The sequence below is a fragment of the Canis aureus genome, chromosome 14, assembly GCF_053574225.1.
Source record: "Canis aureus isolate CA01 chromosome 14, VMU_Caureus_v.1.0, whole genome shotgun sequence".
NCBI lineage: Eukaryota > Metazoa > Chordata > Mammalia > Carnivora > Canidae > Canis > Canis aureus.
This window is the reverse complement of record NC_135624.1, coordinates 62,253,135-62,274,917: the sequence shown is the minus strand read 5'-3', so window position 1 is coordinate 62,274,917 and position 21,783 is coordinate 62,253,135. Positions and strand designations below refer to the sequence as shown.

At 38.3% G+C, this 21,783-nt stretch overlaps 1 protein-coding gene and 1 non-coding gene across 2 annotated transcripts in view; both read left to right on the top strand.

Moving 5' to 3' along the window:
- The window catches only part of LOC144283036 (uncharacterized), a 32,271-nt gene extending 16,883 nt beyond the window's left edge, over nt 1-15,388 (top strand). Inside the window, exons 3-5 of the mRNA XM_077846665.1 lie at nt 3,203-3,310; nt 3,413-3,736; nt 10,532-15,388. Coding sequence (XP_077702791.1) covers nt 3,203-3,310; nt 3,413-3,736; nt 10,532-10,597 — 498 coding nt within the window. The 3' untranslated portion in view covers nt 10,598-15,388. The remainder of the gene's footprint in view (nt 1-3,202; nt 3,311-3,412; nt 3,737-10,531) is intronic.
- Nucleotides 15,389-20,885: 5,497 nt separating this feature from the next.
- LOC144283893 (U6 spliceosomal RNA) lies at nt 20,886-20,988 on the top strand. The gene has a single exon (XR_013352397.1). It is a non-coding gene; the product is annotated as a U6 spliceosomal RNA (small nuclear RNA).
- Nucleotides 20,989-21,783: the final 795 nt, after the last annotated feature.

Genomic DNA, 21,783 nt, shown 5'->3' with positions numbered 1-21,783 from the left:
CAACTGAGCCACCCAGGTGTCCCAAGTTTTAAATATGTTTTCTACCTCCATTCTATAAGATGACACAGTCATCATATTTTTATTTGAAAAACTTATAAACCTGAGACCACACCAATATGATCTGTATATGTTTATAGACACTTTTAGAATAAAGACTATGCAATGCAGATAAAAGGTAGTCAGTCATTCAGAGGAAGGACTACAAGACAGTTCTTTTTTATTTTTTATTTTTTTTTAAGATTTTATATATTTGTTTATGAGAGACACAGAGAGATAGGCAGAGACATCGGCAGGAGGGAGAAGCAGGCTCCCTGTGGGGAGTCCCATGCAGGACTTGATCCCTGGGATCATGACCTGAGTCAAAGGCAGAGGCTCAACCGCTGAGCCACCCAGGCATCCCACAATGTGATTTTTAAATTGATGTGTCATATTCCATCATACAAGATGAGTTATTGGACATGGTGTTCACTTGCAGACTGTCATACCTAATTTAAGCAAAATTTTAATATTGGGTGTTAGATGGCTTAAACTCTTTGGAATGGCAGGAACTAAGTGAACTTGTGATTACTTCCACTTGCCTGCTAATTCCCTGTTCTGGAGGCAGCACTGCCTCTGGGAAGTCATCAAATCACAAAGCGGTGACCAGCAGAACCATGCGAGCTCCCATGGGTTTGCAGCACCATAAATAGCCACTGCCATGAGTCCTGCCTCCATGGACCTGGTGTCCAAACCTACCCAGGACCCTAACAGTGAAGCCATGTGGGAAATGCAGTTTTTGCCTTCCAACCTCAAAGGCACAGGACTATCAGAGGTATTAGAAGTAGACTAATATGGAAAGTGGAGCATTGAATCATAATTTATTTAACCATTCTTTGAATTTTGACTTTAGATTGATACATATTTTCCCTCTGATAAATAATTAAATTCCTATAAGTGAAATCTCTGAGCCAAACAATATGAATTCTGTTCAAGTTTTTTATAATTGTTGCAAAATTGCCCTGTTGGAAACTTATACCAGTTTATACTCTTTATATCTGTCTTTGTTCCATATTGTCAATCATGATAAATGCATTTGTACTTTTCTTTCTTCTTTTTTTTTTTTTTTAAAGATTTACTTATTTATTTGAGAGAGAGAGAGAGAGAGCCTTAAGGGTAGGGTCAGGGGGAGGGGCAAAGGGTAAGGGAGATACTCTCAAGCTGACTCCCTGCTAAGCTTGGAGCCTGGGGGCTTAGCTGATTTAGCCATCCAGGTGCCCTGCATTTGTACTTTAAAAAAGGAAAATGACACAGGACACCTGGGTGGTTCAGTTGGTTCAGCATCTGACACTTGATTTTTGGTCAGGTCATGATCTCAGGGTCAGGAGATTGAGCCCCTCTAAGGCTCTGCACTGAATATGGAGCCTGCTTGACATTCTCTCTCTCCCTTGCTCTGCCCCCATCCCCTACCCTCGCATTCTCTCTCTCTCTCTCAAAAAAAAAAAAAAAAAAAAAAAAAATCGTTTAAAAACTAAGAATTTCAGGGGCATCTGGCTGGCTCAGTACATGGAGCATGTGACTCTTGATCTTGAGGTCATGAGTTGGAGCCCCACATTTAGGGTAGAGTTTACTTAAAAAACACACACACACACACAAAATAACAACAAAAAAACCTTAAGAATTTCTTTTGCTAGTGAGTTTGAACATTTTAATTCTTACATAGGTGAATTACAGTCAAGTCTTCACCCATTACCCCAATATTTCTCAACAATGCCTTTATTCATTATCTCAAATGATAAGAAATGTAACGTTTGTTTTGTTCATCCATGCACACGTATCGCTAGTTAAATAAGTGACTTAAAATCTAGTGGCCTCTTACTATAGCTTGTACTGATAGACAATCCTTTGTATGTCTTTCAAATAAATATTTAAGGAAAAGTTCTTCTTCTACTGTCCTAAAATTAAACTTAGGTAAGCCTGTAGGCTTTAACTTAAAATAAGGTTATATAACTTGATTATGATTCAGCCACTTCAATTTTGGTGCAAATGCTAGACTTGAATTGTATTGGAATATCTATCAGTATAGTTTTATGAGGTCTGTGGGTTACTTGTGAATGGGTCCAGCCTCTGAATGTCTTGCCACTCGCAGTAAGAGCTCTGGAGGGAAAGAAGCTCTATAAGAAAGAGTTCTTTGATTCAGGGGGGTCTGAAAGGCCCAAACAGACAGCTGTCATTCCATCTGCTGGAATCTGCTAAGGGAATCACTATCCTTTCCTGATTAATGTGGCTGGATGAATTCTGGGGAACCCTTAGATTTTCAGGACAACAGTTGATACATCTTTTTCTTCTACCAGGTGGCAAGTTCAGCATCTAGACTGAAATGTTAAGAGAGATTGATGGATAGATGGACCGACTGATTGATTACTTGCTATTACTGGAGGCAACAATTCTTCCTTTTCTTCCCAAACAAATATAGAGAGACTTAGAGGAGGAATTAAAAAGAAGCCTTGTTTTATTCATACTTAATGAGTTAGAGGGGAAAGAACTCTTCTAATTTTACCTTTGAAACCAGAATATTAACCTTTTGCTAGATTAAGGCAAGGCTTCAAACGTATGCAGTACCCTAAAAAGCTATCTTTAAAGGCTGACTGGTTATGAGACTGTACACCGTCATCACTCTCCATCTAGTGGCAAGATAGGCTAATTGAAAGCAAGTTCCTAGGAAGAAATATTCTGACCCTTGAATATTAGACCCAAATATTTTAAAAGAGAACAGTAAGGACTGTAGTGTCAAATAAAGCTCATCACTGTTTTGTTAAATTTTGATATAAAAACTCTATGTAAAATAATCCATGGGACACCTGAGTGGCTCAGTGGTTGAGTGTCTGCCTCCGGCTCAAGGTGCGATCCTGGAGTCCTGGGATCAGGTCCTGCATCAGGCTCCCTGCATGGAGCCTGCTTCTCCTCCCTCTGCCTAAGTCTCTACCTCTCTCTGTTTCTCGTGAATAAAGAAATAAAATCTTCAAAAATAAATAAAATAATCCATGATTATAATTTGATATTATGTCAGGTCATCTAATTTGGAAAGAAAAAGAATATCCTTGCTGGATGATAAACAATATTCATAATTGCAGATTTTTCTTGAAAGTATTTTAACTTTTAACATCTTAAACATTTTGTAATATTTTTTGTTTAAAGATTTTATTTATTTATTTATTCATGAGAGATACAGGGAGAAGCAGAGACACAGGCAGAGGCAGAAGAAGCAGGCTCCCTGCGGGAGCCCTATGCGGAACTTGATCCCAGGACTCCAGGATCATGCTTTGAGCCGAAGGTAGACACTCAACCACTGAGTCACCCAGGCATCCTAATATTTTGTAATCTTAAAAATCATATTGTTCATGATAAAATGTGAATGATCTCTTAATTGTTACAGGGAGAAGATTTCAAAAATATGTCACCAACCAATTTAGAACAGATCAGCATCAGAACTGGGTCATTGCCAGCAATTGCACTGCTGGGGATTTACCCCAAAGATACAGATGCAATGAAACGCCGGGACACTTGCACCCCGATGTTTCTAGCAGCAATGGCCACAATAGCCAAACTGTGGAAGGAGCCTCGGTGTCCATGGAAAGATGAATGGATAAAGAAGATGTGGTCGATGTATGCAATGGAATATTCCTCAGCCATTAGAAACGACAAATACCCACCATTTGCTTCGACGTGGATGGAACTGGAGGGTATTATGCTGAGTGAAGTAAGTCAATCAGAGAAGGACAAACATTATATAGTCTCATTCATTTGGGGAATATAAAAAATAATGAAAGGGAATAAAGGGGAAAGGAGAAAAAATAAGTGGGAAATATCAGAAAGGGAGACAGAACATGAAAGACTCCTAACTCTGGGAAACTAACTAGGGGTTTTGGAAGGGGAGGTGGGCAGGGTTGGGGGTGACTGGGTGACGGGCACTGAGGTGGGCACTTGACGGGATGAGCACTGGGTGTTATTCTGTATGTTGACAAATTGAACACCAATAAAAATAAATTTATTTAAAAAAAGGAACTGGGTCATTGGGCAGAGAATTTTGGTATAAAAACTTTGCATTATAGAGATATTAATCAGGATTATGATGATACATATAACTAGCAAAGAGAGATGATCGTCCCAAGTTAGGCTGTCATTCAGCATTGCACCGGTATCAGATAGTTACACAGGCATCTATCTGTTCCAGTATGTTCAACATTCTATTAAGATTAGTTGTTGGGATCCCTGGGTGGCGGAGCGGTTTGGCGCCTGCCTTTGGCCCAGGGCGCGATCCTGGAGACCCAGGATCGAATCCCACATCGGGCTCCCGGTGCATGGAGCCTGCTTCTCCCTCTGCCTGTGTCTCTGCCTCTCTTTCTCTCTGTAACTATCATAAATAAATAAAAATTAAAAAAAAAAGATTAGTTGTTGTCCATGCTATCTAGTTATTAAATCATTTAGATATTACTCCAAACTGCAGACTGGAGCCAAGCCTGATAGATCTCAGCAGAGCCACAACTTTCAGCAGACCAGTCTGCACGCCCATGTTGTCATTGAGTTGTGCAGTTGTTTATTATGCAGCAAATAACATTCATTTGTCATGCATTCTTTTATTCATCGCTCATTTGATATATATTGAGCATCTAAGTGCTAGGCATTGCTATACAAATCCAGAGCTGGTTTTTCTTTTAAAAGATTAATTAGATAACTTTGTGACAAAACCAACCAGGAAAGGAAAGAAGATGCAAACAAATAACAGCATCCATAAAGTTTGCATTCTACTGTCAAAACAGAAGATACAAAAATAAACAGGAAAACCCAAATGACTAATAAGCAACTGAAGAGCTATTTACCCTTAGTATTAATCATAAAAATGCAAATTAGAACACTAATTAAAAAGTTTGATTATAAAATAAATAAATAAAATAAAGTTTGATAATATTAAGTCATGGTGAGGATGTTGGGAAATAAGGAACTTCTCTCTCTTTTTTTTAAAAAAATACCTCATTTATTCATGAGAGACACAGAGAAGCAGAGACATAGGCAGAGGGAGAAGCAGGCTCCCCATGGGGAGCCTGATGTGGTGATGTGGGACTTGATCCCAGGATCCTAGAATCATGCCCTGGGCCAAAGGCAGATGCTCAACCACTGAGCCACCCAAGCACCCAATAAGGAACTTCTCACACAGCTTTAGGGACAGTAAACTGGTGCAATCATTCCAGAGAGCAATCTGGAAGTACTTGGTAAATTAACTACACTTATACATTCTATATGATGTAGCAATTATACCCCAGGTCTCTTACAACTGTCACTAGTAATAGTTTTTATAGCACTGTTTGAGGTAATAGAAATGGAGGAAGCCTAGATGTCTATCAGAAGAGGAATGGGAAGTAAAATGAGAAATAGACATAAGATAATTAAGAAATATGCAGCACTCAGAATTAATGTTCTATGTTGGGATGCCTGGGTGGTTCAGTGGTTGAGTATCTGCCTTTGCCTCAGATCATGATCCCAGGGTCCAGGATAGAATTCCACATCAGGCTCTCTGAAGGAAGCCTGCTTCTCCCTCTGCCTATGTCTCTGCCTCTCTGTGTATCTCTCATGAATAAGTAAACAAAATATTTTTTAAAAAATAATTAATGTTCTCTGTTAATATATAGCTAGATGAATCTTCAAATATCATGACAAGTGGGAAAAAAAAGAATACGAGATTTATAAGGGAATATCTTTTAAAGAGATCAAATACACACACCCAGAAAACAACACTACATTTATTTTTAAGGATATGAATGTGTCTAAATCAACAGAAATAACAGACTGGAAAGGTATATATTAAATATACAAGGGTGGCAGAGAGATGAAGCTGGTAGATGAATGGAAAAAAATAGTAAAAGTTGGAAATTAAAAACAAACAAAAAGATATTGACAGATGCTGATAATGTGCAATGAAATGGAGAGTGTGTTTACTTCCATTCTGTGTGGACACCTGGGTGGTTCAGGGGTTGAGCATCTGCCTTCAGCTCAGGGCATGATCCCAGGGCCCCTGGGATGGAGTCCCACATTGGGCTCCTTGCGTGGAACCTGCTTCTCCCTCTGCCTGTGTCTCTGCCTCTCTCTCTCTCTCTCTCTCTCTCTCTGTAACTTATAAATAAATAAATAAATAAATAAATTAAAAAAATCTTAAAAAAAATAATTCCATTCTGTGAATTTAATAGTCTAAAAATAATAATACACAGTGGAACCTGGGATATGAAGACTAGGGTATTTTGAGAAAGAATATGAAAATCAGTGCTGAGGATGAGCATATTTAATTTTTAGGCCTCTGATGATCCCCTGCTCTTAAATACTGTCTAGGGTTAGAAGAAGATAATATCATAGTAGCTATATTTTAATTCTACTTTTTAGTTCAGCAAGTGATAGTAACAGGATAAGCTATAAAATTGATGTTAATTGATGCATCTATTTATATTAGTAAACATAAATGTAGAAAAAAAAGAAATGATATACCATATTCATTAAAATCCTCATGTTTTACCATGCCAAATATAGTGGGGTTTTTTTCAAGTGGAATTGCCTTTGCAATTATCTTGTTGGTTTAAGTGAAACTAAATATTGCATTAATAGATTTTAATATGCTAAAAAAAAGATTTTAATATGCTGTCACTAGGAAGCATTTCATTTGAAGCTATTATTTTATCTTTCTTTAATCATCATTAATGACCTTGAAAGAGGATTATCTTTGGAGCTCTGTGCCTGCCAAAATTATTTGTATTGCACTTACTCTGTGTTCTATATCTTTATTGTATTGTTTCCTTTGAACAAACACAAAAGAAATAGAAGGCACTTGAATATGCAGCATAGTCTATTAGAGGAAATGGTTGGAATAATATTTTCTTAACTGTTGAATGTAAAAATTAAGAGGATATTATGCTCCCATATAGAATATTTAACTATATTAAGTGTGTTTTAATATCACCAATTGCTCCTTAACCGATGGTGTAGTGACTGTTCATCATGGGTAAAAATGCTAAATTGGCACCTAGGGGACTCTAAAGAATGTCTTTAGTCACTGATTAAAGTGCTTCAAAAAGTTTTTAAAAAGAGTGAGCTTGTTGTGGGGGATGAAGAAATGTAGACATCACTATTTGAGAAAGAAAAAGCTTATTATATCATTCAGTGAGATTACAATTCTGTTGTCATCTGTTTCATCTTCTAGCTAGTGAACAAGGTTAGGTTAGTTATTTCTTTGACTAGGTGGATTGAGAAGGAATAGATTCAGAAATATTACCTACTGAATGAAACGTTATTGTAAAGTGGTTTGTAGTTGCTCTGTAAAGGGTGATTCTGCTGCTGCTTCTCTATTTTCAGCATAATTATATTTATTCTTTCTGGTTATTTCATGGGCATTTTTATACATATTGCATTTTGAAATGATTTTACATTTGCAGAAATGGTTATTTTGAAATCCCAAGACAGATGAACCAACTAAGCCTTTCAGACCTGATCATGTTGGAACTACAAGCTTTTGCTTATTTTGCCTTGTGTTTGCCTGCTGGATGCTGATTGTTATCACCTGTTCCTTATGATTTGTTTCCCGAAGAAGTAGGACTTGTGAGACTTGGTGCTACCTCCCATTTCGATCTGTCCTTCTGGGTCAGGCTCTGTCACAAACTCCCAAGTCCATTGCCACAATAAACAAAGTAAATGACCTGCGGTATTTTTTTTTTTTTTTAAGATTTTATTTATTTATTCATGAGAGACACAGAGAGAGAGGCAGAGAGAGAAGCAGGCTCCATGCAGGGAGCCCGACGTGGGACTCAATCCTGGGTCTCCAGGATCAGGCCTTGGGCTGAAGGCGGCGCTAAACCACTGAGCCACCCAGACTGCCCTGCAGTGCTTTCTTTTAGAAGCACATTCAACTCACTGAATGTTAATTACTAATTTAGCTCCGGGAGAGGGACATTTCCTTTGTTCTCTGCGGAAGAAGTACTCTTCAGAGATCCACAGTTCTTTTATATCATAATGTAGAAAAAGTAAGAAATTCTTTAATGAAACACGTGAAATTCCAAAGTCTCTATTTACAGTAGAAGACAACATTTTTATTTTGCCTGCTTTTTTTTCTCCTAAGTGGTTTGACATGATTCCATATAAACAAAGGCAAGTCTTCTGCTCTATCAGGAACTACAGCTTCAGTGATTAAACGGAAATCATAGAACTCATTCACATATACTGTATTTTTTAACTTTGGAGTTGCTATCAACTAATCTTCATCAAAAGCTATTGGTTAAAAATAATATTGTACATATGAAGTAAAATTTTGAGGCATATATTCAAACATATAATGTTTGAATAGATTAAGGTAATGTTGAAATTAGATGGATGCGTTAATGTAAGTCTATAAAAATATCTCTAGAATCTATTAGTATAGTCTGGATATTAAAATTATTGCGGTAATATCAGGATCTTCAATTTCTGAGAGCTTTCCAATTCATAAAATACTTTCATATACAGCTTTTTAGAGGTAGGAACTATTTCATTTACTTTTACCCCTTGAACCCAGAAATTGCTAGATATAGACCAACAAGTATCTGAAGTAAATATTTATCTTTTGTTGTTCTCTTTGCCTTGAGCACAAATTCCCTTTTTGTATTTGTGGAATTCTTTGACAGAAGCCCTACAGCCCATGTATACTTATACCATCTTCCTTTCCAGCTAGGGCACAGGAACATGATCTGGACTCAACTAATTAGCTGCATCTGCTTGACTTAGCACGGGGAGCTAGTGATACAAGAGAGCAGGAGTGGTGAAGAATCTACCCCGATAGTGGCAGCAGTACATAAGCAACACCTGTTCCATGGCTCGGGTGGAAAAAGAACGGGTGTGGTATATGGTGTCCAGTGCCAGGGGTGGGTGGCTGTGCAAGTAGTGGCATCCAAGGATCACCAATGGCAACAACAGTACCCTCATGGCCCCAGGTCCATGGTCTCAGTGGTGGTCTGTTGCCTAGTATCCTCTGTACACTCCCCATTTCAGAATGTGGTTCTCTTCCTTTCCTGGCAATTCTCTTCTCTTTTTTTTTTTTTTTTTTTTTTTGGCAATTCTCTTAATTACATAAAATCCTTTCAATAAAGCGCTTTTTTTTTTTTTTGTAAAGCTAGGTTTTATGAATAGTGTTTACATATTAGGAAACAAAAATTAAGAGACATTAATTAACTTGGCTGAGATCAGACATTTAGTAAGAACTAAGAGTCAGGATGCAAATACAAACTGCTCTAAATCTGGGGCTTTTTCTCACTATCATACTGTGGCAAAGATGGATTGCCTATATACTGAACAATACTTTTTCATTTTACTAAGCACACAGGAAACTTACATTTCACAGCTTCTTTTGTCATTAGCATGGGGCCAAGTGACTGGTTTATAGACAATGAGTTAAGGTGCTGTTTGCCACTTCCAGTGCTAGCCACTAAAAATGTCTCCTCAATCTTATATATACTCTCCAAAGGATTTTTTTCCCCCGGTATATAAGGAAAACCCCATTTCTTCCCTATCGTATGTTTCTTTTTTATGAGTGTCCTTTATTATTCACATAGAATGATTCACTTCTGACACTCTGGTCACCAAATGTGTGGAGTTCCCAATACCAAGCAAATTCTCTGCAACACCAGTTAAGTGTCTTACAATTTAACTCAGTTCTGACTCTATCTATATGGAGACTGTGTCAGATCCCACAGGCTAAGGGCTCAGGCCCATAAGACTGCCCCTCCCACCCCACACGCCCCTTCAGATACAGGTTGCAAGCCCAGGTTACTACCTGTGCTTCTGGCCAACTGACTATAGATCAGAGGTCCCAACACCCCTTTCCTTGGGTTTGATTAATTTGCTAGTGTGGTTCACAGAACTCAGAGATACACTTCCTTATGTTTACCAGTTTATTAAAGGATATGATAAAGGGTATAGAAAAAAAAAAGTCAGATAAAGAGATACATAGGGTGAGGGGTGAGGATGTCTGAGCACAGGAATTTCTGTCCCCATAGAGTTGGAGTATATCATTCCCCCATGTAGTTTTTGCCAGCCTGGAAGCTTTCTGAACCCTACACTATTAGGATTTTATGGAGGCTTCCTCACATGGGCAAGACCAATTATTAACTCCATTTCCAGGCCCTCCCCTCTCTAAAGATGGCAAGGGGATGCGAGAGGGGCTGGAACTGAAAATTCTAAGCTTCTAATAATCATGGGTTGGTCTTCCCCGTGATCAGCCACCATCCAGAAGCCATGTAGGAATCCATCCAGAGTTGCCTCATTAGAACAAAAAATATTCCTAGTGAAGGAATCACTTAGGAATTTATTTGGGTTTTAGGAGCCCTTTGTCAGAGATGGGGTCAAAGACCAATATTAGAATAAGAGTTGCTCCTGGTATTCTTACCACTTAGGAAATTACAAGGGTTCTAGGAGCTCTTTGCCAGGAACTGGGGGCAGAGTCCAATATATGTATTTTCTATTATCTCACATTACCTTTCTGTTCAAGGTTAAAAATGTGATGGAAGAGTGTGACGAAGGAAGGAATCCAAAACTGAGTCTTCATTTGGAGTAGAGTCGCCTGAAAAAGCTCCTTGCGCCACATTATGAACTGGAGACAAACTTTTGTTGTATTATGCTCCTCTGATTTGAAGGTTTATTGTTAAAGCTGCTAGTGATCTTTACTCCTTTTAGCACAGTAATTGGTAACAGAAGTGAGGTACTGCCATAACAAAAACCTAAAATATGTGGCATTAGGTCAGCTATTGGCTCTGGAGAGTGAAGTAATAGTTAATGGATAGCTGCGTTATATGGTGGCAGTATTTTCAGTATATTTGTTACCTGCTTTTCTTTACAATGCAGACCATGTACCAATTGATCTTGTAAACGCTACAGAAAAGAGTTTGGAAAACCAAATGTTAGCAGTGTTTTTTTTTAGGACTATTTGCTCATTTGGCAAAGTATTGTTAAAAAAAGAATTGAGAGAGAGAGAGAGAGAGAGAATAGAAATTTAGGGCCTTGCAAGCTTAAGAGTCCTAATGTCTAAACCCTAAACAATCAGAGATAGATTTACTAAAAGCTAAGAATGAAGAAAGTTAAGTACAACCCGATGATTGGATAAAGATACTCATGGAAAGGATCAGATTATGAGTATGACCTTAATTTGCTTAAGATAGATTTCAAGGTAGCTGCCATTAAGTAAAAAGGAAATCATAGGGTGAAGCCACAACACAAATCAGACTGCAGAATCATGTCTAGAAAAAGACTATTGGTGTGGCTACTGGCATTTGGAATTAATTGGACACAGATCTTAAACCACTAAATTTTTGAAGAAATGATTCTACCAATGAAACTAAGAAAGTACAATAAAAAAACCATCTGTGATACTGGGATTTAAAACAACTTGCAGAACCCCAACCATGCAGGAGTAGGTAGGCTTTTCAATCTATACATCCCCTTCAATCTATACAATACCCACACCAGATTTAGTCAAGGAAAATAATGGACAAGGAAGAGCCTTCCAGAGATTGAGGACACTGGTTAATGAAGTTCTCCCCAGAAAAGATAATTGAGCCTAATCAAGGTTTTCCCCTGCCCAGGGGCAGTGTCTGCCCAGTGGGATTTCAAAATTGGTTAGAACCAGTGACTGCTGTGTTTCCTATTCTTCTAAATGGAAGTGTTAATTGTGGTTATCTTATCCCTACTCCATCTTTGTAATTAGATATCTGCTTGGGTGAGGATCACTTCCTTGTCTTTCTAGTTCTTAGGTCTCCAGAGCCTGGGGCTTCACATCTTGATCAGATGGAAAGGACTACATGGCAACTGGAGAGCCTGGATTTTGAGTTGATGCAGTTAGTGATTAAAGGTTTTGGGTTGGTGATGGAAGTGACTGTGTTTTATGTGTGGGAGGATGAATAAAGGGATAATAAGCAGCCAGAAAGGAGGACTGGCTAGATGCTCATTAATCTTACTGCCTTTTTGGAGGCATATGGTAGTGCTATGGTTCCAAGTGTCTCTTGAAGTTACATCAGCTAGATTGCAGTTATATGAAATGGTAAATGGGATATAGACAGAAGCCATTTGTGTCACTTCCCAGACCTGGCTTCTTAAAGGTCCTTCACTATTGTCCTATGGATAAACTGAGCATGGGACTTCCCTGAGTCAACAATTTTAAGAGAGCTATTGAAGGGAACTGCCAGACTAACTATGGACTGTGACTTTGTCAGGTCACTAACATTTTGAGATGACTCATAATCAAAGATATGGTTTGGAAGAAATTATGTAAGCCCATTAAATAAATTTGAATATATATACTTAATAATTATTATACATCTGAATTTTATCTGTTGACAGGTTGAAAAAGAAAGAAACATATAAAAGGGAATTTTTAGGTCCCCTGGAATATAGCAGAGCATAGTCCGAGCATAAATAGGATCACTAGCAAAGAAATTGCTAGAAAAATGAAAATGAATTGTTAGCTCTTCAAAACAATAAAAACCAGAAACAAATAAGGGGAAGACAAAAACTGGTGTTAGATAGTGATTACCAAATCTGGAAACGGGCTGTAAGAGGGAATCAGGGAGTCATGTAAGTGACTTGAAAAAATTTCACGGAGGGAAAGGGGAAAGTTTCAGAGTCCAGTGGATAGGAATTATGTGTTAACCTGTAACTGTCTTACTCAAGAAATAGCCTCTGTGCCAAGGAGAATAAAAAGCTCAAAATTGCTCATCTCAGACACTAATGTTTTTGACCTTCCAAGGAAAAAGTTTAGTCAGTGCATAAGATGATAGAAATTTGGTTTGAAGAGAAGTGAATTATTGCAGTTTGTAAAGGAGAAATAATTACATTTTAAAAGGGGATTCAGATTTGCTGACTTTTTAACCTTTAAGAGATCCCATTTTTACAAATAAATCCCATTTATATTTTATATTTTGCAACACTTGCTACTCTTCCCTTTAATAGTTATCCTTTTCAAAAGGGGATAGATTTATTCCTTTATCTATACTTACTTACCATTTCCAGTATGCAGAACATTCAAAGTATGATGCATACTGTGAGTGTTAAAAGCATAAAGATTCTAGTCCTTAAAGAGTTTGTAATTTTTTTTTTTTAAGATTTTATTTATTTATTCATGAGAAACAGAGAGAGGTAGAGACACAAGCAGAGGGAGAAGCAGTCTCCATGCAGGGATCCCGATGCGAGACTCGATCCCAGGTCTCCAGGATCATGCCCTGGGCCCAAGGCGGTGCTAAACCGCTGAGTCACCCAGGCTGCCCTTCATTTCTTTTTTTTAAAAAAATATTTTATTTATTTATTCATGAGAGACACACAGAGAGAGCAGAGACATAGTTAGGCTCCCTGCTGGGAGCCTGATGGCGGGCGAGGGGGACTGGATCACGACCTGAGCCAAAGGCAGGGGCTCACCCACTGAGCCACCGAAGCACCCTGTAATTCATTTCAACAACAACTATTAAGCTCCTACACTGTGTACTCAGCAGTGGGAATATAAAGATGAGTAAGTTACGACCCTTACGCCCCAGTTCTTAAGGATGACTAGTACATTCCACTCAATTCTAATATGTGGGTTTTTCCACACACCACCGAGCAGTTCTCTGACACCAGCTGGGTGTCCTATAATTCAACTTAATTCTGACACTATCCACTCAGATAGCATCAGATTCCACAGGTTAAGAGCTCAGTCCCACAAGATAGCCTTTCACTTCAGATGCCAATCACAAGTCCATGTTGTTTCCTGTGCTTCTGACTGGTTATAAATCAGAGATTCCCATGATCTTCTCTTTAGATTTGATTATCTGCTAGAGCTGCTCACCAAACTCAGGAAACCAATTTAGCCACCAGACTAGTGGTTTATTACTAAGGATAATAGTCAGAAGAAGATATACATAGGGCGAGGTCCTAAACAAAGTAGCTTCTCTCCCTGTGGAGTTTGGAGCCAGGCATACTGGTTCAGCAATATGGAAGCTCTCTAAACTCATTAAATTCCTAGCCATTGGTGATTGGACTTAATCTTCAGCTCCTCTGCAGTTTGTGAAAGTCAGGAGGAAGGACTGAAGGGTCCAAACCTCTCATCAGTTGGTTGGTTCCCTGGACAACCAGCCCCACCTTTAGGCGACCTAAGGGCTTCCCAAAAGTCACTTCATTAACATAATAGAAGACACCTTTTTGGCTCTCATCATTTAGGAAATTCCAAGAGTTTTAGGATCTCTGTGCCAGGAACAGGAAGAACAAAGATACACTTATTATAAATCACATCACAATGACCTAAGCATGTAAAGATAGTTATAGGGCAGCCCGGGTGGCTCGGCGGTTTAGCGCCGCCTTCAGCCCAGGGTGTGATCCTGGAGACCTGGGGTCGAGTCCCATGTTTCTCCCTCTGTCTGTGTCTCTGCCTCTCTCTCTCTGTGTGTGTCTCTCATGAATAAATAAAATAAAATAAAATAAAATATTAGAACCTTACTTATAAAGTTAATTTGAAGTTAAAATGAATTAATATAGCTAAAGAACCTAAAATAATGCTTAGCACATAGTAAGCACTGTATGCACTAGCTATGATTATAATAAAATAATCTATGATATACTCTGGGAACAAGGAGAAGGAAAAATCTAGTATAATCTTCAGGGAGGAACCTCCAAAGAGCTGGGCTTTGCAGACCAAGGGGGAGACACAGGTATTCAATCATATTTAAGGAACTTTACAGACTTTATCAGTTTTGAAAGGGTGAAGTCTGGATAGATCCTGGTCTGGATGAATCCTTTAGCATAAACTCATCATTCAAAAGATGACTCCATGTCAAATGAATTTTCTACCTGTTAGGGTCTTATATAGTTACATCTGACTAGAAGAGACTATTCTATCCAGCTTAATGATTACTACTCCGTGTGTAAAGCCAGTTTTTTTCACTCTTCCTTTTCTTAGACTGCATTCACAATAGTTACACAGTTTAGATCCCATTTAGAGCAAAGAAAAGGATTAACTCACACTTTAGAAATTTCCTCTGCATGTTACTGCAGTGGGAAACAAAGGCAGAAAGAAATGTAGATGAAATTAAATTCAGTCCAATGATAGATACTTGAGGCAGGTAGAGTATAACGTTTCTCCAGGAAACTCCTAAATGTCTTAAGTTTAATGCTTTACTAGTGGGAAACACAACCTTGGCTTGATAATAGCTAGCGCTCCAGGATCCTGAGTCCTCTTTAACATATGAAAGTCCTTTTGGAAACTTCCCTGTTTTTACTTCCCAACTCCAAGATTTGTAAGCAGTCACCCCTCACACTTATGATGCTGTTCTTTCTGCCCATGAGTCCTGTCTTTGTGCTTTAATAAAACCACCTTTTTTTGCACTGACGATGTCTCGAGAATTCTTTCTTGGCCATTGGCCCCAAGCCCCACCACTGCTTCAAACCGCATCATTATTAGTTCTAAAACTTGCTCAACCTAGTAATAACAACTAGTGACTCCTCACCTGAGGGTTTCATGGTGTTGTCTTAGAAATGAGTCAATGACATTAGCCCCAATGGCAGGAGAAAAGATGTCTAATTCACAGCACACTTTCTATAGACTATTTTACATAAAATAATAGAAAAGACCAAACAGCATCTAAGAAGTCTTTCCCAAGTAAGAATGAAAGCATTTGCCAATCCGCTGAAAAATGATTACCTCTTTTCTACATAAATGAGATACTTTGCTTCCTAAAAATGAGAAACTGTTCATTTTTTTTTAAAAGATCCTATTTATTTATTTGAGAGAAAGTGAGTAGGGGGCAGGGAGCAGAGGGAGAGGGACCAGCAGACTCCCTGCTGAGTGGGACACAGGCCTGGACTTGGGACTTGATCCCACCATCCTGAGATCCTGACCTGAGCAGAAATCAAGAGCCAGATGTGTAATTGACTGAGCCACCCAAGCCCCCAATAAACTATTAATTTTTCAATTTCATTTCCAGAGACTTTCAAATTTTCAGGCTTTACTATGTATGTACAGCATTTAGAAGGCTAAAAACAAAGAGAGGAAAGCCAAAGAGGAACACCAGTCTTTAGCATCTGCCTCAGGGCTTTGCAACCAAAGCACCAGGCCGCTCCTTTCTGAGGTGACTACACCCTCTCTTCTCCGGGCATTTGAATCTCTCCTGTATATGTACAAGCATTTGTCTCTCTGACAAAGTTTCATCGCCAGGGAATTTCTAGATAGGGATCTCTGAGTTAAAATTCCAAATTATATGCATCCACCCATCCTTATATTATAATTACTCTCTTGGTGCTTTTAAAGAATAACTACATACATCAAGAGTTTCCCAACTGCTTCAGAGAGTGGTAAGATTAGTGTGCAAACTCCAAGAGAAATTATGCAGGTGACCACAGTTATTAATGTGAACTTTGTTAAAATATTTGAATGCTGTCATGCTGGGACCAAGAGGCCAAATTTGAAGATTTTATCAACAAGGCTGTTGACTCAGCACTTGAGAACTAAAATAAAGGGTTTTGTAAGTGTTATTTTCTCTTAGCTGCATGCTGCCTGCTTTGGGGTTTTTCCCTCACAAAGAACATCATGCAGTATTTTGGGGTAACAATAAGAAATTTTTCCTGTAAGACCACAGCTAAAATTACGACCTGGTAGCTGTTTTGCTATGCCTTTATAGGATGACTAGTCATCAACAATTTTGTCTCTATTTTCACTTTGATCAAATATTTTTCAGAATGGAATTAGAAGACAGGAATTTCCTGCATATCCATAAATTCATTAATTATGAAACAACATATAACATCATAGACTATTAGATTTGAGAAAAACCATAGATCTGTTGATTTTACTAATGATTTTACTATTTGGTCCAGGAAATGAAATGCTTGCACATCCTGCTCGTGTAGGGCCTGCCTGCACATTTCCTTAAGTTATGCCTACACCCTTTACCTCAATTCCTTTTTTTTTTTTTTAAGATTTTATTTGTTTATTCATGAGAGACACACACACACACCAAGAGAGAGAGAGAGAGAGAGAGAATGGCAGAGACACAGGCAGAGGGAGAAGCAGGCTCCATGCAGGGAGCCTGATGTGGGACTCGATCCCGGGACTGGATCTCAGGACCCCAGGATCACGCCCTAGGCCGAAGGCAGGTGCTAAACCGCTGAGCCCCCAGGGATCCCCTTTACCTCAATTTCTAACTCAAATTGAGTAAGGGACAGGCTGGGTTAGGTAGGGAAAAATAGGAAGGGGGGCCATGGAATCAGGCTCACAAAACAAAATCCCCAAAATGCTGAGGTGTAAGGAAACCAGAGATAAGGGAACAAACCAGACCACTCTGTCCTAAGTGTGGATGATGGGGAAGATATATATATATATATTTTGTGTGTGTGTCATAAAATATATATATGACAGTTGCCTGTGACCAACCAAGAATAATCAAACCCAAAAGGAAGCCATTAAAGATGTTCTCACCAGTCCTGACTCAAACCAAGACGGCACAAGAATGAGAAGAGCCAGGAACCCCAGGTGGCTCAGCGGTTTAGTGCAGCCTTCAGCCCAGGGTGTGATCTTGGAGACCTGGGATCGGTCCCACGTCGGGCTCCCTGCATGGAGCCTGCTACTCCCTCTGCCTGTGTCTCTGCTTTTCTTTCTGTGTCTCTCATGAATAAATAAATAAAACCTTAAAAAAGAAAAAAAAAAAAAAAGAATGAGAAGACCACAAGCTCCCTGGTCAGTTCTAAATAAGACTGTCAGTGGAGGCCCACGTGGGCAACCCTGTCGGGATCTCTCACTCCTGGGAGCTTTTTCTGTGTCCTTAACTTAAGCTCCTATCGTTTTACTCTCCTTTGTCCGTGAGATTCATTCTTTGACTCTGGAAGACGAGACCCTTGCTCTCCTCCTTCAAAATCAGCATTAATTTAAATGATCAGACAGTTCACTGAACAAGTGCTTGATACTGTGAATAAATTGGGCTTGCTCTTTCCATTCCAAACCTTTTTTTCTGTCTGTTTTTCTGGACAGGTGAAGGATAGAACTTGGGACATCAGCTCAATTTAGTAGGAGTGGTGTATTTGCCTGAACCTGAGTCAAAACAAAACCTGGGGCAGCCCGGGTGGCTCCGCTATTTGCGCCACCTTCGGCCTGGGGCGTGACCCTGGAGACCCACGATCGAGTCCCATGTCTGGCTCCCTGCCTGGGGCCTGCTTCTCCCTCTGCCTGTGTCTCTGCCTCTTTCTCTGTCTCGGTGTCTCTCATGAATAAATACATAAAATCTTTAAAAAATAAAATAAACGAAAGCTTACCCAGCTGGACCAAATCATCCTTCTGTATTGTTGATATAATTTTTTTGCATTTGTTGATTCCTGATTAAGCCTTTTTATTGTTTGTGTGTCCTAAATTCTGTCTTTATATACACTTCAGCATTCAGGCTATAAAGATGGACTGTTTCATCACCAAGGTCTTTTTAGAAATAAAATAATCACACTTATTTATCTATTGATTGATTGCAAACATCTGGAAAAAATAGAATTAATTAAAACAGAAAGAATAAAATATCACTTGTATATGAAATGATCACTTTTTTGAAGGAAAAAGAAACCCTGTTCTTAACCTATAAATTGTAAATAAATCCTCATTGCAGAAACTTTAGACAATACTGATAATCAAAAAAAAGTGAAAAAAAATCTAGACTTCATGTACATTACATTGTGTTTGTTGTGTGCGTGCGTGTGTATGTGGTGAAGTGGTTCATTCTCAGGATCGGAATAGTATAAGAAATACAGTTTATATCCTTTTTATTCCGTCTAACACTTAGTTACAAGTATTTCTTCAATATTTAGATGGCCCTCAAAGTCACTATTTCTGGTAGTAGTGTAATACACAAACAGATGGCAATTACGTATTTATCTAACCATTCCACAAGTGACAGAAATTTAGATTATTTTTTCATTTTATTTATTTATTTATTTATTTATTATTTTTTAAAGATTTTATTTATTTATTCATGAGAGACAGAGGGTGGGGGGCGGGGCAGAGACACAGGCAGAGGGAGAAGCAGGCCCTATGCAGGGAGCCGGATGTGGGACTCAGGATCATGCCCTGGGCTGAAGGCAAGCGCAAAACCGCTGAGCCACCCAAGTTGCCCTATTTTTTCATTTTATTATAAAATAATGCTCTAATGAACATTCATGTACATAAATATTTATACTTCTCTGTGATATTTTTAGGTCAAATTACTTTCAATGATATTGCTAAGGACAATTTAAGTTTTTAAGGATTTTTGAATGTACTATTAGATCGCCTTCCAAAAATGCACCAATTTATAAACTCACCACCAGTCACTATTACACCCTCACTGTCAGCGACATTGAGTATTATCAGTCTTTTTTAATACCTGACGCTGATTGGTAGACAATAGTATATTCTTATTTTAACTTGCAGTTTTTAATTACAAATGAAACTAACATCTTTGTCTCCATTCTTTGTTTTTCTTTTACGAATTGCTAGTTACTTACTCATTTTTTCTATTTAACTTGTTCGTCTTTTATATTGATTTTTAGGAGTCTTTTTTTAATATAAAAGGCATTAACACTTGATCACATGCATTGCAAATACTCTTCTTTTTTGTAAGTTGCTTTCTTATCTGGTTGACATGTTTTTAGGAGTAGATTGTGATGCTGATAGCCTTGTTACAAGGAGAAATTAAACAAAGACAGAAGATTGTTCTGGAAGGAACTGATTGAGTTAGGATTGGTCTTTGGATTGCATTAGAATTTGGATGATTGGTTTACTGTTTTGGATAATGAAATTATAATTTTGGTACTATAGCCTCTACTGTTTTAACCTCAGAACAACCCTTTAAACTGCTATCATCAGGGGCACCTGGGTGACTCAGCGGTTGAGCATCTGCCTTTGGCTCAGGGCATGATCCCAGGGTCCTAGGATTGAGTCCCGCATCAGGCTCCCTGCAGGGAGCCTGCTACTCCCTCTGCCTATGTCCTGCCTCTCTCTCTGTTTCTCTTGTGAATAAAAACATAAAAAATCTTCAAAAAAAAATGAATAAAATTAACTGCTATCATCATATGTAAGTCGCAGATCTACTAAAGTGACAAAGGCAGAATTTACAAACCAGGTTTGTCCAATGCCAAAATCTATTCTTATGATTATACTACATTACTTCTAAAGATTACATAAGTGTTTTTTTTTTTTATCCCTATACTTCTTCAGTATGTTTTTCACTGCTTGTCTGACATTCCATATAGTTGATGTTCCATAAACTCACCATGACTGAGCTTATTTCTCAACCACATAGATGTGGACACAAAGGAATAGAAAGGATAAATATTTTGCCCAAGATTATCCAGCAAGTAAAACTAAGCCATCGTGTGCTTTTTCCTTTGCTTTTTATGCGGGAAAGTTCTTCTCTGCCTGGAGGTAAGATATAATCAATTATGTTTCCTTCTAATTGTTTCTGGTGCTGGTTTGCATATTTATATTTAACTCAAGACTATCAGGAATATATTTTGATGAGAGAAAAAATTAAGAGGTTTTTTTCTCTATGGGAGGCGTACTTGATGAAATGATTCAGCGTTTTATCTGGAAGAATTTATAGATGATCATTGTTGAGAAATATTTGAGAAGAGAGAACTAGTATCACCAGAAATTCAAAAATAATAATTATACAATAACTAAATCAGCACGCACTGTTTTAAGAAAAAGAAAACAACTCTGTTCAGTGTAAAGGAACAATTAAAATGATGTGAAAATCTATTTTTCTCAAAGAGCATATTGGTGTATTGAGATTTGATGATTTGTCAGACCTATAGAATGTCAGAATAGTAACTGAAAAAATACAACACCCCAAATAAAAATCCAAACAAGCCTAGTGCTTGTTTCTGCAGCATATATACAAAAATTGGAGCCAAGCAGAGATTAGCATGAACCCTGCCAAGGATGACACACAAATTTGTGAAGCATTCCCTACTTTTCAGTTATGCAAGATGAATTTTATACCTTAATAAAGATGAAAAAAAAAAAAAAAACCCAAGTCCAAGCCTCAATTTTCTCATAACAAGGCTTGCCCTTAGTGAATTGTGACAGTGAAATAATCCTTTTGACACAGTGCAATTACCATGGCTATAAACATAGGTGTCATGGCAGATGTTGGCTGCAGAAGCTACTGAGCTGATGAGCGAACACTTATGGGCTTTGTTCATGTGGGTGAGGTGCTTTCTGCATGCTCCACACCCCTGCCTCCTTGCAAGCACATCTGCTGCAGAGCACTGTCTTCCCTCTTAACCCATCTTTCTACTTTTGAACTGCAGTCGGGTTGAGTCATCATGGGCTGTATCCTCTTCCTTGTTTTGCTGGGATTTGGATAAACAGGAACCTCTCCCTGGAATTATGAGGGTGTTCAAAAGGGCCTCCAGGTGGAAAACATTTGGCCTTAATGTCATGTAGAAAAGAAAGGAAAGCTTGGAAAGATTCTGAGAATTAAGGAGTTTTAAAAGTAGGAGGAAAAGTTTTCTTTAAATTTTTTATCATTCAACCAAAAATCTCTAAACATATATGTGGTTTTTAGGATGAGGAACTCAATATCAGAAGTGGACAACTAAAGGTTGGCTATGAACCCAGAGGTTGAGGGAACTTACCATTCCTTTATTCCTCAATGACATTTACAGAAGTAGGGGAAATGTATTTCCTTCTAGGAAAAACAAGTATGGCAAGATACCAACTTTTTACAGGAATCTGTCAATTCTATTTTTCTGCTCCTAATAGCCCCA